The 17,662-nt window shown below is 42.8% G+C and overlaps 1 protein-coding gene across 3 annotated transcripts in view; it reads left to right on the top strand.

Moving 5' to 3' along the window:
- Positions 1–15,812, top strand: part of ckap5 (cytoskeleton associated protein 5) — a 47,894-nt gene extending 32,082 nt beyond the window's left edge. For 2 of the 3 annotated variants that reach the window (XM_044035388.1, XM_044035390.1), the window contains 18 exons: positions 1,597–1,719; positions 2,587–2,736; positions 2,831–3,034; positions 3,107–3,242; positions 3,672–3,865; positions 3,949–4,121; positions 7,819–7,842; positions 8,094–8,267; positions 8,413–8,542; positions 9,475–9,654; positions 9,740–9,927; positions 10,215–10,290; positions 10,374–10,562; positions 11,558–11,680; positions 11,769–11,852; positions 11,943–12,102; positions 12,777–12,877; positions 14,500–15,812. In XM_044035388.1, the coding sequence (XP_043891323.1) occupies positions 1,597–1,719; positions 2,587–2,736; positions 2,831–3,034; positions 3,107–3,242; positions 3,672–3,865; positions 3,949–4,121; positions 7,819–7,842; positions 8,094–8,267; positions 8,413–8,542; positions 9,475–9,654; positions 9,740–9,927; positions 10,215–10,290; positions 10,374–10,562; positions 11,558–11,680; positions 11,769–11,852; positions 11,943–12,102; positions 12,777–12,877; positions 14,500–14,754 (2,664 nt within the window). In that variant the 3' untranslated portion in view covers positions 14,755–15,812. The remainder of the gene's footprint in view (positions 1–1,596; positions 1,720–2,586; positions 2,737–2,830; positions 3,035–3,106; positions 3,243–3,671; positions 3,866–3,948; positions 4,122–7,818; positions 7,843–8,093; positions 8,268–8,412; positions 8,543–9,474; positions 9,655–9,739; positions 9,928–10,214; positions 10,291–10,373; positions 10,563–11,557; positions 11,681–11,768; positions 11,853–11,942; positions 12,103–12,776; positions 12,878–14,499) is intronic. The other variant, XM_044035389.1, reaches the window with a different exon arrangement.
- Positions 15,813–17,662: the final 1,850 nt, after the last annotated feature.

The raw sequence follows: 17,662 nt of genomic DNA on the forward strand, positions 1-17,662 counted from the left end.
TAGAGGTCGTAAAAAGCCACAATCTGTGGCTCTTATTTTGAAAGCCAAGTTAAAAGGAAGAGGTGCCCTATAAGACTTGCTGATTGACAGTTTTTCTTTACTTTTAGTTTTTATTTGTTTTACTTTAGATTGAAGTAGTTTTACTTTAGCTTAAAATATGTCATTTTAAATGTTTTCAGGACAAATGAATCAAACATAACAGTCGACAAGAAAACCGAGTGAAAATGTGCATCATAGAGCTGAGGTTGATAAATGTTAGTGTGAAAGGTAAAAATCAAACCGACACACATGAACATAACATCAATAATAACAATAATAAAATTATAAATGACCCTCATCAGACACATCTAACTACATAACTAATGTGATGTTTAACTTGCATAACCTTATGTCCACATTGTAAACAGCAACAAATGAAAGCATTTTATTATCAATGAAAATGGAGAAAAACTAAACACTTCATATGAAGCCAAAAGGAGTTTGTATGAAATAAATTTACAAAGACGAAAACTAAACACATTTTCATCACAATACAGTAACTTTGTTAAAACGTGCCGTTAGTGGTCACTGCTTCACGTCACTGTTTTATAGTGTCCCTGAAATTTGTTTGCTGTTTTTGTAATAATGGTTTGCACTTCCAGGCCACCATAGTCCAATAACCACGACTGTAATCAGATTCACACACAGTTCTGAGGTGAAATGGGTCTTTAACATGTAATAACAAAGGAATACATGTGTTCTGTATGTGCATGCTCACCACCGTTCATCTGTGTTCACTGTCCTGTTTTCAGCATAACACACCTTTACCTCCATCTGCCCTTCAAGGCCGGAAATAAACTCACCGTTGGCTACGCATACGCAATATCGCAGCCGCCTCACGTGACCTGTGATCGCTCACCGTGTTTGATGTAGGGCTGCAGCAAACCATTCTATTCATGATCAATTCAAAGCTAAAATTGTTGAGTCTAATTTTGAAAAAAACTCACTCATCTATTTGTTTTTCCACAGTGGTCAACTATTAACTAAACATCTTTTTCTTTGCTGTCTTCATAAATGTCCCCATAAAATAAGCACAGGATTGACTCAAAGCACTGTAGTACACATGACAGGACTGTGAGTGGCGCTGTAATGTTGCACCAAAAAATTCAGAAGAAGACGTAAACATCAAATATAATAACAGAGCGAGAGGATAGAGACAATTAATGTCTGTTTGTCTGTCAAACCTCTAAAGAGGGGACGTGTCCTTGTGTCTGTCAAATCTCCAAAGACGGCACGTGTCCAAGCGTCTGTCAAACCTCTAAATATGGGATGCGTCCTTGCGTCTGTCAGATCTCTAAAGACGGAATGTGTCCTCGCGTCTGTCAAATCTCTAAATACGGGATGCGTCCTCGTGCCTGTCAAATCTCTAAAGACGGGACGTGTTTTCAAACAAAACTTTCAGCTCCTAAAACACAGAATTCTTTGATAACACGTGTGTGAACATCTCAGTGAATACGTGGCTAAAACAGCGAGTTTATCTCCGCCTCCAGACCACCTAAATCTAAATCAAAGTCGACTAACGGCGCTTCATTCACGCTGTGACGTTGTTGTTTTTAGCCTGCAGCTGGGAAGAAGCCTCTGGCCAAAGGTGCGAAAGATGACGAAGACAAGTCCGGGCCGATCTTCATCCACGTCCCCAACGCCAAGGAGCAGCGGGTGAAGGAAGAGAAGCAGCTGAAGGTAACGTGTTTACAATCCCGTCGTCACATGACGTCTCCTTCTGTTTATCCACGTTAATCATCTGATCGACAACAAATGCTTCTGCTCCAGCTGTGGAAAAGAGAAATGCTGTGTTTAAGAATTACAAATAGCAGAGAACAAAATCTCGGGTAAAGGTTTTGGGTGAAACGCCAGAATCTGAGGGCACAAATTTGTTTTGGTCATGACAGACACTGTGCAGTAGGCCAACAGTCCATACCAGGGGTCACCAACCTTTTTGAGACCGAGCTCTACCTGAAGGGTAGAGAATAATATGGAGGGCTACCATATTCATTTTTATTATTTTGTGCAATTTACCATTTAGATGATGAATATTATGCATTGAATTGCATACACATTAATTCCAGTGCTTACTCCTAATGATTATCACAGTTTGTATAAACAATATCAAGGACATTTTACTCAGTGATCATATGGATACATGCAAGTGAGGTGAAGTGAAATGTGCCCACGGGCACCTCGTTGGCTGCTCGAGGGCTACCAGGTGCCCGAGGGCACCACGTTGGTGACCACTGGTCCATACTGTCCTCTGTCATCCTCATGAACAGGTCCACAGTTTGTTTTCTTTCTTGTGTCTGAGCACAAACGGTGAGCATGACTGTCCTCACCTTCCACAATGTCCTCACTACTGGTTATACTTACAACTGCTGTAGTGAGACTGAGCCCATGGCACCATCACGTGGACTGAAGCGTCAATGATTTATGTTTTGGGTTTTTCATGCTGATCGACAAAAGGTTTGGTGTTTTATTTGTAACATCAGTAAACTTGAGGATCTTCAGGAAGAAGAGACTGGTTCACGTGCAGATGATTTTTTTCTTGAACCAAAGATTTTAAAGTGGAACTTCATCACTCCGAGAGACGAGTACGTGGAGCAGCTGAAGAGCCGGATGTCCACCTGCACAGCCAAGTGGCTGCTGGACGAGCTTTTCCACAACGACTTCCAGAGACACGTCAAGGCCATCGGAGTCATGATAGAGGTGACAGCCATGTTTGATTTCTAGTCACGGTTTGTTTTGGAGGTTTTTGTAGGAGTTGACTCTGTATTAATGATTTTATTTTGCATTTCAACAGAGATTGGAGAGCGAGCGCGAAGCCACGATTAGTTGCCTGGACCTGATCCTGAAGTGGGTCACGCTGCGCTTCTTCGACACAAACACCACCGTGCTGATGAAGGTGCTGGAATATCTGAAGCTGCTGTTTGCCATGCTGAACCGTGAGAACTACCACCTGACCGAGTTTGAGGCCAACTCTTTCATCCCCTACCTCATCCTCAAGGTGAGTTGTCACAAAAACTACTTCTGATTGTCTGTCGTGGTCCGACTATGACGTGTAAACTCTCTCCTTCAGGTCGGAGAACCGAAGGATGTGGTTCGTAAAGATGTGCGGGCCATTCTGGGAATGTTGTGTAATGTCCACCCAGCGTCTAAGGTCTTCCCTTTACTCATGGAGGGAACAAAGTCCAAGAACTCCAAACAGAGAGCTGGTACGTCTCTTCATTAGGAGAATAATGATGCACAAATGTCACGCTTCTGTAACAGAGGTGGGAGAAATCATCGTTGTGTCGTTTTCCATGACTTCATAGTGACTCCTCAACGAGGACGGGGTCATCGCAGCACAGCTGCATGAAACTGTGGTGATGTGGTTTCCTTCGCGACACAAACTACAGACTTGTAAAGCTGTTGTTTTGGGTTGAAACTGAATCATTAGAATCAGTGGTTTAAAAAGATTCCAGGTTAGAAGGAGCCATGAAGTCATGGAAAACAACGTGACTAATACCAAACCGAGTCGAGTTAGAACTGTAAAATGAAAAGCTTCATTTCCCATCATTGCCCTGGCCCTTTAAGAGCAGCAGTGAGTGACACGCTGACGTTCCGCATCACCGCGTTGATGCCCAACATCCCAAATGTTTCAGAATGTCTGGAGGAGCTGGGCTGTTTGATCGAAGGCTACGGCATGAACGTGTGTCAGCCGACTCCAGCCAAGTCCCTGAAGGAAATCGCCGTTCACATCGGCGACAGAGACACATCTGTCCGCAACGCCGCCCTCAACACCGTGGTGGCAGTCTATAACGCCTGTGGGGAACAAGTTTACAAACTCATTGGAAACGTAAGGGTTGGCAACCGCGATACTGTTGCACTCGACAGTCCACCAAACCGTCCTCCTGTACGATCATCTCTCTGTTTTTACAGTTGTCTGAGAAAGACATGAGCATGCTGGAGGAGAGGATCAAACGTTCAGCTAAGAAGACCCAAGCAGCGCCCGCCAAGCAGAACACGACGGAACGTTTTCAGAAGGAACATCCAACTAACCCCAACGCCACCTTCCTCCGCAAGTCTGCCCAGGAAGACCCCAACAAACTCAAGTACGTCACCTTTGACACAGGATGCATGTGTGAATGTTAGCCAGATGAATAATTCAGATTAATACAGAGAACTAATCATTCAACAACTCATTAATCTACTTTGAATTCCAAAATCTATTTATAATTCCAGACTTTATATTAGCAGTCTTTTGTTGTCTTCAGTATCTTAAGAATATGTATGTAAGGATACTGAAGTTTTGTAACGTTTGTGTGTGATGTTAAAAAGCAATAACAAATGACCTATTGGTGCAGGACTGGGATTCAATTTACAAAGAAACTGACACTGAGGAAGCATATGATACATTCTTAACAGTGTTTAAGTCAATATATGATCAAAATGCCTGTAAAAAGAAAAATACACTCTACAAGGTATTCACAAAACAGAAAGAAGATGCAGAAAATATATAAAAATAAATTAACTAAAATATTAAGAGAAAGTAAGAAAGAATGCTATCAAAGTATTGGAGAAAAACAAAAATAACATGAAAGGAGTGTGGGGCGTACTAAACAAGGTAATAAAAAATGGTCCAAAGCAAGTGAGTTATCCCAAGTACTTTATCGATAATGAAAAGGAGAATTACAACATGAAGGAGGTTTAAAACCACAATAATCAATCAATAATTTTTTTTGTTAAAACTGGGCCTGAACTTGTGGTAAATATCCCTGATTCTGTGCCTTCTGCAGAAGGGAATGATAGTTAATTGCTCGAAATCCTGCCTCCATATTTCTCACAGCAGTGGAAGAGAAAGAAACTATCAATATTGTTAAAAATTGTGAAACCAAAAGTTCTACAGATTGTGACGGAATTGATATGACTTTAGTTCAAAAGTTCATAGAGGGAATTTCCACTTACTTACATCTGTAATTTATCATTTCAAACTGGTCAATTCCGAGCAAGATGAAAATAGCAAATGTCATTCCCTTATACAAAACAGGGAGGTGGAGTGGCTCAGTGGTTAAGACCGGTACCCTGTGTGCGAAAGACATCATGGTCACAAGTTCGACTCCACCCCTGGCTGATTGTACTCAATTCCATTGTAAGTCGCTTTGGATAAAAGCGTCTGCTAAATGACATGTAATGATAAACACAACTTCACAAATTATATACTTGTACCTACTGCCACAATTCTTCGCCTTGCCATGATTAGGTTGCATCCCCACTACAAAAAAGTACCTACGTAACGTGGGCGGAGTCATCATTGCACAGCTGAATGAGACAGCGGTGACTCTGTTTTATACGTGACACACACGAGTGACCAGTGACTTAACACCACACTTCTGTAGTTGTTGCAGAAAATAACCCACGTTTTTAGGATTATTAAGTAGTTTTAAGTGATCTACAGTTTGGCGCTGTTCTGGATCTATAAAGGCACAAAAATTTAGTCAAGGGTATCTGGAGCATTTGACATTACGTTTAGATTAGTGTGAAATTTTAACAAATTTATCCTGTGGGCCGGATTGGACCCTCTGGCGGGCCGGTTCTGGCCCCCGGGCTGTATGTTTGACACCCCTGTTGTATATTAATGACATTTGTGAAGTTTTAAAGGTGCTCAGGCTGGTATTATTTGCAGATGACACAAGTATTTGTTGTTCTGGGGCTCATCGCCAGAGACTATTAGAGGTGATAACCCTTGAAATGGACAAGATAAAAGTCTGGTTTGACAAGACAAAGATATGGGGAGTGGACATCGAAAGAGTGCATGTAATTAAATTTCTTGGTGTAATAATAGATGACAAGGTCAACTGGAAATCTCACATAAACCATGTACAATCTAAACTGTCAAGAAGCATTTCAATATTGAGCAAAGCTAAGTATATTCTGGATCACATGTCACTACATATTCTATACTGTTCCCTGGTTTTGCCATATTTCACTTACTGCACAGAAGTCTGGGGAAATACATATAAATCTACATTGCAATCACTAACCATACTGCAAAAAAGAGCCATAAGAATAGTTTATAAAGCTGGATATCGAGATCATAAGTCAAAAACAATAAAGTTCATCGATATTGTAGAATTAAAAACAGCACAAATAATGTTCAAAGCATAAAATACCTGGTAATTTACAAGGATTGTTCTTCAATAGTAAGGGTGTTATAATCTGAGTGGGAAATTAGATTTGTAAACTGTGACTGTGTGTACCACAGTGAAAAGTTTTTATGTTTCAGTCCGGGGGGAAAGACTGAACAGTATGGGTGTTGTGTTTAGGCAATGTACAAGCCTGATTCAGTTCAAAAAGAGGTATAAAGAATGGATTTTCATTAAGTACAAAGAGGAAGAAGGAACCCCATAATCACAGATTATAAGAATATAATAATAAAAAAAGACATTTTTAGAGAAAAAGGATGGTAAGCAGGACGCTAAGAAAATAAAAATGGAAAATTGGGTGGGAATAAATAAGTTTATACTTCCTCCCACTCCTTTTTGAACATGTAAATAGATTGTGTGTACCAATGCGGTGGAATGCCCATCTGCATTTGTTTTCTATTTTCTATTTTCTCTACGGACTTTGGTGCGGGAGTGAGTGGTTTAATTACTACAGTATTAAAATGAATTGCCAACTAATTTTATCTTGATATGTGATATTCCAGCAGGGGTTAACACTGGCCTCGTACAACCACATTTAAAACTGAATTATCCCTTTGAAAAATCCAAAGCTGACTATTTTCCACTGGCTGTCAAATGTCTTTTTGTTTTTTGGAACCAAGTTTTACCAGCATGTTTTGTTCAATGCTGCTGTTCTGCTCGATGTTTCCTTCTCTTCTGACTGTGTTTTCCTGAGTTGCTGCATGTCGACTCACTCGTCTCAGGGCTGGGCGATTTATCGATATTACATATGTGTTCATCTTTTATAGCAGAATGTGACCATATCTATAGTCCGTGTCATTGTTTGTAGTAGATGTGATTTTAACTGCACATGTAATCTGATTTCATACAGCTGTGTAATATGAATACATCCACTGGAATGATCTGATCATGTATGCCGTAATCATTGGGTTCTATGCACTCAAGTTATCTGATTCAACAAAAACAATCTGGTTGCCCCCACTGAAGTAATCTAATTTTTATTGCGTCAGTAATCTGTCTTCATCCGGTAAGGTAATCAGAAATATACGCTGAAGTAATCTGATTACACCCAGTGACGGGATTGTTTGTATCGTTCATGAAATGAAAGGTAACAAGTGTATTCTAAGATCACATCATACAGATCATAAACAATAGATTATATTTATTCAGTGTATTTACAGTGTGATTTCAGTGTATTTTACAGTGTAATTTCATTGTTTTACAGTGTAATTTCAGTGTATTTTACAATGTGATTTCAGTGTATTTTACACTGTGATTTCAGTGTATTTTACACTGTGATTTCAGTGTATTTTACTGTGATTTCAGTGTATTTTACACTGTAATTTCCAGTGTATTTTACACTGTAATTTCCAGTGTATTTTACACTGTGATTTCAGTGTATTTACAGTGTAATTTCACTTTATTTACAGTGTAACCAGTGAGTCCAGAGAAACAAATCTGTGTGCAGCTTTATATGCACATATCTAGTATATTAGGATAAAGACATATCTACAGATTATTTATAAGACATTTGTCGCTCAGCCCTGTCTCTTAACCCTTCATCTTTCTTCCTGTGTGGTTTCCTCCTCTCTCTCTGCTCTGCCTGCCAAACTACCTTTGGGAACAGAATAATGTATCGCACATATAGGATGTGAGTACTTCCTCTTCTTCCTCCTCCTCCCTCCTTTCATGTCATTGTCAGAATCTACCACTCCTCAAAAATTCCGTTAACACCAAGTGGTTCTGTTCAGTCAGGTGCGTTACATAGATGTTGGGACAATTAAAACACAAATGACTGTGTCCAAAACTACTAAAACTTGTTAGAATGTTTTGTTATTCCACATGAGTGAGATGTAAGTCAAGACTGGAGCTGTACTTAAACATCTCTCTGTGTCCATGTAGCCAAACGGGTCAGAACTCACAGCACAGCGACTCCTCCCACCCTTCCATCCCTAAGAGGTTCCAGCTGGACCTGGACACGATCGAAAGCGACATGGGCCCAGAGTGCAAGATGCCAGAACTCATCGAATTCAATCTGGATGAGCTGTTGGAGCCCGTCCCCATCCCAGAACGCCTGTAAACACATAAACACACACACACCCACAATCCCAGAATGCCTGTAAACACTCCAGACACACACACACACACACACACACACACACACACACACACACACACACACACACAGAGCTGATGCTGTTGTTTGTGGTTCTTGTCTCAGGATCAGAAGGATGCAGTCTGGCCCCGCCCACTTTGATCAGCTCCACTACAGCACCTCCTCCACCATCAACCTGGTAATTTCTCAGGTGGCCAGTGGAGACATCAACACCAGCATCCAGGCTCTGGCTCAGGTACACAGACCTGACTCGGCTCTACGTGGTTGGGTTTCTCTTCCATGATGTCATAGAACCTCCCCCTCAAAGTGGGCAGAGTCATCACAGCCGGTCTGTGGTGATGTGTTTTTTTCCTCCGCGACACAAGTGACTTGTAAAGCAGTTGTTTTGGGTGAAAGAGAATCATTAGAATCGTTAGTTCAGATGAGTTGACACAATGGTTCATAGCAGTGAACGTGGTGGCGATGGTCATCATCTAACCGCTTTATCCTCCACCAGAGGGTCGCGGGGGGTGCTGTGCCAATCTCAGCTACATCGGGCGATAGGCGGGGTACACCCTGGACAGTTCGCCAGTCCATCGCAGGGCCACACACAGCTAGAGACAAACAACCATTCACTCTCACACTCACTCCTATGGTCAATTTAGAGTGTCCAATTCACCTAATCCCCACATTGCATGTGCGGTCTCTAAATCCACCACACTCCTCTGTGAAAACACATTTGATCAATGTTGCAGATGAATGGTCATGTTTTCACCATTTTAAGTCTCTTTCACTTTGATATACAGTTAGACATTGTTGGCTTCAGTGACGACACTGACCAATCAGTGGGATTAGGGATTATGAATAGATTTTGGAACTACAATATTTTGGGATTATAAGAATTAAAACTCATGTCCAACTGTAGATCATTTAAAAAGACTTTGTCGCGCTCATGACCCTTCAGTGACGACACACTCGGACCGATCAGTGACCTGCAGTCTGACGTCACAGGTTAGTATCGGCTCAGCTTAACCTCGTCAGCAGGGACCAGGTTCTATCACTGAAGGAGGACTGTGTGGTGTCCTCTCTGATTCTGTTCCTCGTTTCTCTCTCAAATATTTAGTGGAGTACCTGGATTCATTTCTTCATCGGGGTTAGAAAACTCGCCTCCTCTCCTTTGATCCACAGATTGACGAGGTGCTGCGTCAGGAGGACAAAGCGGCCGTCATGTCGGGACACATCGATCAGTTCCTCATCGCAACACTCATGCAGCTCAGGCTCATCTACACCACACACATGGCCGACGAGCGGCTGGACAAGAAGGATATCATCAAACTGTATAGCTGCATCATCGGGAACATGCTGTCGGTGAGTCGCCGCAGCTCCGGTCGTGCCGGTGGCGCCGGGTCTCGGTCGCCGCGCTGCTAACGCGTCTCGCTCCTTGTCCTCCCAGCTCTTCTCCATGGAGTCACTGGCCAAAGAGGCGTCCATGGGCGTGTTGAAGGACCTGATGCACGGCGTGATCACGCTGATGCTGGACAGCAGAGTGGAGGACATCGAAGACGGACAGCAGGTCATCAGGTCTGTCAACCTGCTCATGATCAGTGTCCTGGACAAGTCGGACATGACCAACATCATCAGGTAGGTGTGAGGAACGAGTGAGGAGATCAGGAATATCATCAGTTTTAGCCACTTCACAAGAGACCTGTCACTCAATCTACTGTACGACATCCATGTCACATGATCACGTCTTTATCTCACTGTGAGACAGACGTGTGTGTGGTTTACAGACGTCTGTCTCACACTGTCTGTTATTAAGTGGCTAGAATGTGTTTTCCTGGCGTTGCTGCTGACAGAAGAGCTGAACACAGTCATTGAGATTTGTTGTTGAACCTGATCTGACTCCGCCCCCTCCTGCCTGTGGACAGTGCTCTGCTGGTGCTGCTTCAGGACAGTTTGTTCATGACGGCGTCTTCTCCTATGTTCACTGAACTTGTCATGAAGGTAAGGAAAAGAGAGGTTTCTGTTGGAATTACGATCACGTGTCGTCATGGAAATATGATCGTGTGTGTGTGTGTGTGTTTTAGTGTCTGTGGAGGATGATCCGCTACCTCCCACAAACCATCAAAAACATGAACCTGGACCGGATCTTACTAGACATCCACAACTTCATGAAGGTTTTCCCCAAAGACCAGCTGAAGAAGCTGAAGAGCGACGTCCCGTACCGGACCATCAAGACTCTGCTGCACATGATCTGCAAACTCACTGGCGTCAAGGTGACGCCACCGCTCATCCCAAAAATACAAAATGCTTTTGTTTGGAGAAACTCTGATTTGGGGGGGAAAAAAAAAGTTTAATCATGAAAGTTTAATCATACGATCAGCACGAATCATACATACTTTAATGACTTATTTTGTAGTGCGGAATGTTAGGATAGGCTTGATCGAGTGATATTACTTAAACAGAGAACAATAGTATGAGGAAAAACTGACCATTTATTAACCAATGGTTAAATCAATTTTAACCTTCAACATGAGAATATTGGATTTTTTGCCATGTTCATTTCATACAGTCGATGGTTAATTTCATCAGGAGGAAAGTACCGAGTGCTCATGGGGGTGTTTTCAGAGCAGCCGTGTTTCACAGGTAACAGCTTGTCTTCAGAGAACACCCCCTTGTTTTCACTATTTTGGATTAGCCCAACCCACAAAGGTTGAGTTTGGAGCTCCAGGACACATTTAAAACACACAAAGCTCTTGGCTGGTGTTTGGGGTATAATTAACAAATAGTGGAGTTTCTTCAGTGGAATTAGATTTGTCTCAAGACAAAAAAGAACCTAAAAAATACACACATAAAAAAATCAATCTAATCGTTTGAAAATACTTATGTTTCATAATTTAGTTCACTGCGTTTTTTTGCGTTGCCGTGTTTTTTTTTTATTTGGGCGGGGGGGGCTTAAGAGGCTGCCTGCTGATTGGCTACTGAGTTTCGGAGCGTCAGCGATAACTGTAAGTTAACCGTTGGATACGTACCATTTTATTTGCGTGTGACGACTTTGTCACTCTGAAAACTCAGGAGCCAATCAGCAGGCAGCCTCCTAAGTTCCGCCCATGATCAGAATGATTAAATCCATATTTTATTTGCAATGTAAGTCTTGATTTGAGTTTTTTGCTCAGTTGATGAAGTCGGTGTTAATCGCGTTAGCGTTTTCACGGCGTCGTGTTTGCTCCACGTCTCTCACTTAACTGTGTTACTCTTGTGTGTGAACCAGATCCTGGACCACCTGACCCTGATCGAGAATCGCAGCGAGTCGCAGCTGGAGACGTACATGAGGCGCATGGTCAAACTCTACGCCGTCGACGGCGAGCGAGACGAGAAGAGCGTTCTGCGATCGGTGAGCAGTGAACGCTAAACCCGATCCCGCCGCTCCGGTCTCCAGGACCGTGTGGCGTCTGAATTGAAGAGTGTTGTTGTGTTTGCAGGAGGACCGCATGTCCAAGGCCATGGTCAGCGACGTTCTGACGGAGATCTTCAAGAAGATCGGCTCCAAGGAGAATACCAAAGAGGCGAGTCCAGCCGCTGGGAGCGAGGGAGCGTGCGTGCGCTGGAGTTACATGTAACGAAGAAAAGTCACGTGTGTGTTTGTGTGCGTTCAGGGTCTGACGGAGTTGTACGAGTTTAAGCAGAAGTATCCGGACGTGGACCTGGATCTGTTCCTGCAGCACACCACGCAGTTCTTCCAGAGCTACGTGGAGCGCGGCCTGCGTGTGATTGAGTCCGAGAAAGAGAGCAAAGCTCCGGTCCAGATCTCAGCAGGTACCACGTCACAGCCGCACTCACACGCTTCACGTCGGCCATCTAGTGTTCAAACACACTGTAGTAGTAGAAGTAGCAGAAGACAACATACTACTACAGAGTATAAACTTACTTCTCATTTACGCATGACGCACACAATGCAACAGTGTGGACAGCTACAGATTGGACTCAGTCAATACAGTCACAGCCGAAGAATACGTGCACAGCACTCCACATGTAACTTCGCTGGCTTCGGGGTCACTCGGGACTACTCGGGTTATTATTAATATAATAATCTTTAAAGTCTGTATTGAACATGTTTGCAGTGGGGAACACAAGCTCTGATCTCTGCATTTCTAATTTGACTGTTTTAAGGAAAAACGAGTGATTTACTTGGCTCACATTTGGACATAAAAGTGAATTCACTTCATTTGCAGAATAAGATAAGAAACAGTAAGATTGTTAAATGTGTAAATATGATGGGTTGTTACTCACTCATGAGAAATGTTTAAACATCGTTTTTTGAACCTAAACATGAAATGAACACATGGAAACCTTTCATAGCCCACTAGAGGGCTGCGAGCCACACTTTAGGCACCGTTGGAATAAAGACTGAAGAAAAATGATGAAAAACTGATGTTTTAGAACCAAGTGGTAATGTGTGTGTGTGTGTGTGTGTGCGCGCGCGTGCGCAGTGAACCAACAACACAGTATGGACTCAAATATGAGCAACGAAGATGTCCAGAGAAGACTGAAGATCCTCAGACAGAGATGTGGTATGGAGAACATGTCCACTGTGAGTACACACACACACATTCATGACTTGAGGGGACATTGCATTGACTTACATTCATTTCCTGGAGACTTACTCTAACCTTAATCTCAATTACTCGTGGCCTAATCCTAACCTCAACCTAACCTTAAAACATATCTTCACCTTAAAGGGGACATATTATGCAAAATCAACTTTTTAACCATTTTAATACTGATATTTGGGACTCTGGAGGCCCTACCAGTCGCCAGAGTGTGGAAAAAGAATACTCAGTCATGTTTTCGTGGTTCCGCTTAGTGTAAGTATAGGCGATAAAACGCTCGATGTTGAATTCCCTGCGCTTATGACGGCAGCATGCGCATTTCACCGCGAATGTTACCGCCCCACCAGTACGTTTACTTCGCGAGCTCCACCTTAGCTCCACCTTGTCCCTGCGAGAGTGCAGGCGAGGGAGGAAGAGGGTATTATGTTAATGCGGAGGGACAAGTGTGCTGTTTGTGGCTGCACAGTGGAGCACAGTGTTTTACAGAGGATTTTATATATGAAGCTAATGTGCCGGATAAAGTCAGCAAACGTGTGTTTGCACCACTTCACATCAGACTGCGGCCAGCGGTCGCCGTATTTAGTCAGGGGACGTATTTCACCGACGTACAGACACACAAATTGTTAAGAAAAGATCACAAAGAGGTCATAACTGACCATTCTGACACGTCCTAATTAAACATATTTGTTCAGTACGTCCGGAGCGCAGACTCAGTCTGATACAATCACAAATAGCAGCTGTTTATGCAGCTCACCGCTGACAATCAGCGGTGGCGATCAGCGGTGCTACACTCTGTGTCACCGCTGATCGCCACCTCTGATCACCACCGCTGATCAGCGGTGCTGCACTCTCTGTGTCACCACTGATCGCCACCTCTGATCGCCACCGCTGATCAGCGGTGCTGCACTCTCTGTGTCATCGCTGATCGCCAGCGGCGCGCTGCCTAAACTGCCCGGAGCACCGGAGCTGGTCAGCGGTGGCGATCAGCGGGGTTGAGGTCTCCGGAGCACAGTCTCCAGTCTGATACAGCAACATGCAGTTTATTCAACTCGCTGCGCGCCGCTGATTTACAGTTCGGCACTTTTCGGCTCGATCCTTATGTAGGACGTCTCTTCCTGTGACGGCACTCTCGCTGTTTTCTGCGCACGCTGCCATGTTGATATTATCAGAGAACTAGTGGAGGGAGGGGGAGACGAATAGAGCTGTAATGAGGACAAATCAGAAACCCCCTGGAAGAAGTGGGTTTGTGTTTGCCTGTGTCTCATTTGCATGTAAAGGGACCATGCACGAAAACCGAGCGTTCTGAAAGGGGCGGGTTTAGCAGGGTTATTGAACTACTATGATTCTTCATCCTTATGGTATTTTGACCAAAGCATGTCACTGACATGTTCATTAGGACACCAGGGAACTATTTTAATGGGGGAAATAGGGTATAATATGTCCCCTTTAAAATGTAGTCATTTATGTTGTGGGGACTTGATTTTTGTCCCCACAAGGAAGACAAGTCCCCACAATGTAAACAGTTTTAGGTCCCCACAACATTAGTAATACCCGCACACACACTCACCTCTTCACTCTCTCTCTCTCTGTCCTGGTGCTGCAGGGCGTGGGAGGGGGCGGAGACAGCGAGCCCCAGCCGCGCCCCCTCTTGTCCTCGGTGCCGCCATCGAAGCCGTCGGTGCCGTCGTCGACAGACATGCTTCACAGCAAACTGTCTCAGCTCAAAGAGTCCAGAGAGATGTACCAGCAGGACCACACCCACTCTCCTGCACACACCCACACGCGTGGCTCCGCCCAGAGCATGCAGCTCGACGACCTCATGAAGCGTGTGGAGAAGATGAAGGGCAGCTGGCAGTGAGGGCGGGGCCATGCTGACCACACACACGTGTTTTAGCTTCTATTCAAATATATTAAAGTGTAGTCTGTTTTTTTACGTGTTTAAACATCTGGACAGAGGGGGCGCTCACACACCCAGCACCATTTCTCACATCCCGCACTGCCCTGGAGCTAATGCTAAGCTAACTACGGTCTCTGTAAAGTGTGTTATTGACACACACACACACAATTCCCTCACTCACTTCCTGCTCCGCCCATTCCTCCAGGGTGTCTGAACAGATTTTATCGCTGAATTATTTCACGTTTCAACTTTACGCGGGATTAGCGTCGCCGCTTCGACTTTGTACCGATTCTTTGTCTGGTAAACGTGAACACAAACGCGACGCTACACAAAGGAAGTCCATGTTAATCCCACGTCAGTCGGTGACACAAACCCCGATGTCAACAGTTAGCTTAGCTTAGCGTGACGGAGTGAAAATGGCGCTGGTTGTGACGTGAACGTGTTGGTCTCGTGTCTGTAAATACTTCAGTGTCGTCCACCGTCGCAGTGTAAATGTGCGACCGCTGCCCCCTTGTGGCTGAGCACTTAACATAGTCACAGTCACAGGGTCTAAGCGTCACGGAAAATGGAAGCTTATTTTGTCCGATTTCAGTCCGTTTCTGCTCCGACCAGCGACTCTAAAATCCACTGTTGTGCGTCGACGTTTAAGGAACTTAAAAACGGCGGCGCGTCGGTGCTCTCGGGCGTACGGTGGATGTACAGATGTGTTTGTGTGTAAATACTGTATGTAACACCCTCCACTAACCCCGCCCCCTCCCCTCCTGTTATTTAATGGCGGAGCAGGACACGAGAGCCGACATGCTGGTGTGTTTTCAGGAGCATAAAGATGGTTAAATTTCCTCCTGTAAATAAATCAGGTTTGCGTTTGACAACGATGATGGTGACGATGATGAAGAGTCGTCTGAAGAGTGAAATCTTTGTTTTTGTATTTAATTTTGTCTCTGACTTAGTTTTTCTGTATAATTCACAGTGGAAAATGGAAATAAAGTCTTTCTGTTTTTTTTTTAAAAAAAAAACAATCCTTGGACTCTTTATTTCTTTATTTACAGTTGCAAGAAAAAGCATGTGAACCCTTTTGGAATTATCTAGATTTCAGCATAAATTGATCACGGATTGTGATCTGATCTTGATCGAAGTTACAACAATAGACAAACACTGTCTTATTAAACTAATACCTCACAAACAATTTCATGAGCTGAGGCTTGACTAAGCGTCAGGTGGAGCCAGGTCTGGCAATTCCAATTGATTTCTTGATGGTTTTTGTTTTAAACTAATAATAATAATGATAGTAGATTTTATTTGTATTGCACTTTACATTTGAACAACAAAGTGCTACATTTTAAAAAACAAGATAAAAGAAAGTTTTATGCTTTTCTAAAAAGGTAGGTTTTGAGGTTTTTTTTAAAAGCATCCTCCGTCTGTGGAGCTCTGAGGTGGTCAGGAAGGGCATTCCACAAACGGGGAGCGGCAGCTTCGAAAGCTCTGTCCCCCATGGTCTTGAGCCGTGTCCTGGGTGCGAGCGGTGCTGTTGAATAACTAATCAATTATGTGGACCTATTAATGCAACCAAATCCCGAAAATTAAAAGGAAAATCCCCAAAGAACAGAAAGACAGCCCTAATAAGTAACATTCATATGAACATAATTAAAATAGCATTATTGTTTCACTGCAATTTATGTGAAATTCTCCATATTTGATCATTTGGCAGCCCTAGTAGTAATGTTAGAATAGTAATATTCATCACATTTATCAACTGATTGTTACGCAAATTGATGGGATAGCTTTGATTTATTTCCTGCATCTGCCTCTGTTTAATTGTATAGAATTGATATCATTTTCATTTTTACATGCTGTATTTGTGCTACTTCTGTATTTTGTCCCACATGCTACATGTTGAATTGTTATTTTCATCTTATTTTATGTAAAGCACTTTGAATCACCTTGTGTTAAAATGTGCTATATAAAGTGGCCTTGCCTACATTTTTGATAATAATAGGCTACATTTAATCAAAGTATTTTACATGACTCATCAAATGTATCATACAATTGATGGTAGATTATTACATGAAGAAATGCAATGTTGGTTATTCTATAGGAAATAATCATATGACAGATCTATTGATTGTAAAAAAGTTATTTATCTAGAATCATTTTAGCAAATCAATCATCTAATTGTGGTTTGGTGTTCATATTCAATCTTTTATTTTCAATGCCTCAATTTCCTTTTATTATATTTTTTTGATAATTAGTTTAATTTTGTATTTATTTGTGTCTTATTTTTTATTATATTTTATTTTGGTGATAATGTTCTTTAATGTACTTATAGATAATATATAATTATGAGTATAAATAATTTCTTGAATACATTTTATTATATATTTTATGTTTTACATATTATTTTATCATTCCATGACAGTTGTGTGTCTCTGTTTCTGTCTATTGGCCATTCTTTGATCATAGATGGTGCTAAGCTTCACTTTTAGCCTGCTACAGACCAGGTTTGCCCGGCAGCATAAGTTACCATGGTTACTTGGCTGGCATTCACATTAGCCAGTTGTGTTAGTTCCTTGGTGGAACAGGGTTGAGGCTCAGATTGATGGAACGGAAACCTGAGCCACAGTTATGGCTTAGCCATGGTTGAGGCTTAGCCTGAGTCATAGTTTCCATGGTTACTGAGTTGGGGCTAAACTCATCCTCTTTGATGGAACCGAACTCTCACTCATATTAGCCAGAGTTGGCCAACTCCTGTTGCCTCCACCTCAGCAGCACAACCCAGCAGTGATGCAGCAGCATCAAGCGCTCCTTCTGCTGCTCCAATAGACCCTGCTGACTGGCCATCTCCTTTATATTTATATGTTTATATTGTATT

Source organism: Solea senegalensis, linkage group LG10 (assembly GCF_019176455.1).
Source record: "Solea senegalensis isolate Sse05_10M linkage group LG10, IFAPA_SoseM_1, whole genome shotgun sequence".
NCBI lineage: Eukaryota > Metazoa > Chordata > Actinopteri > Pleuronectiformes > Soleidae > Solea > Solea senegalensis.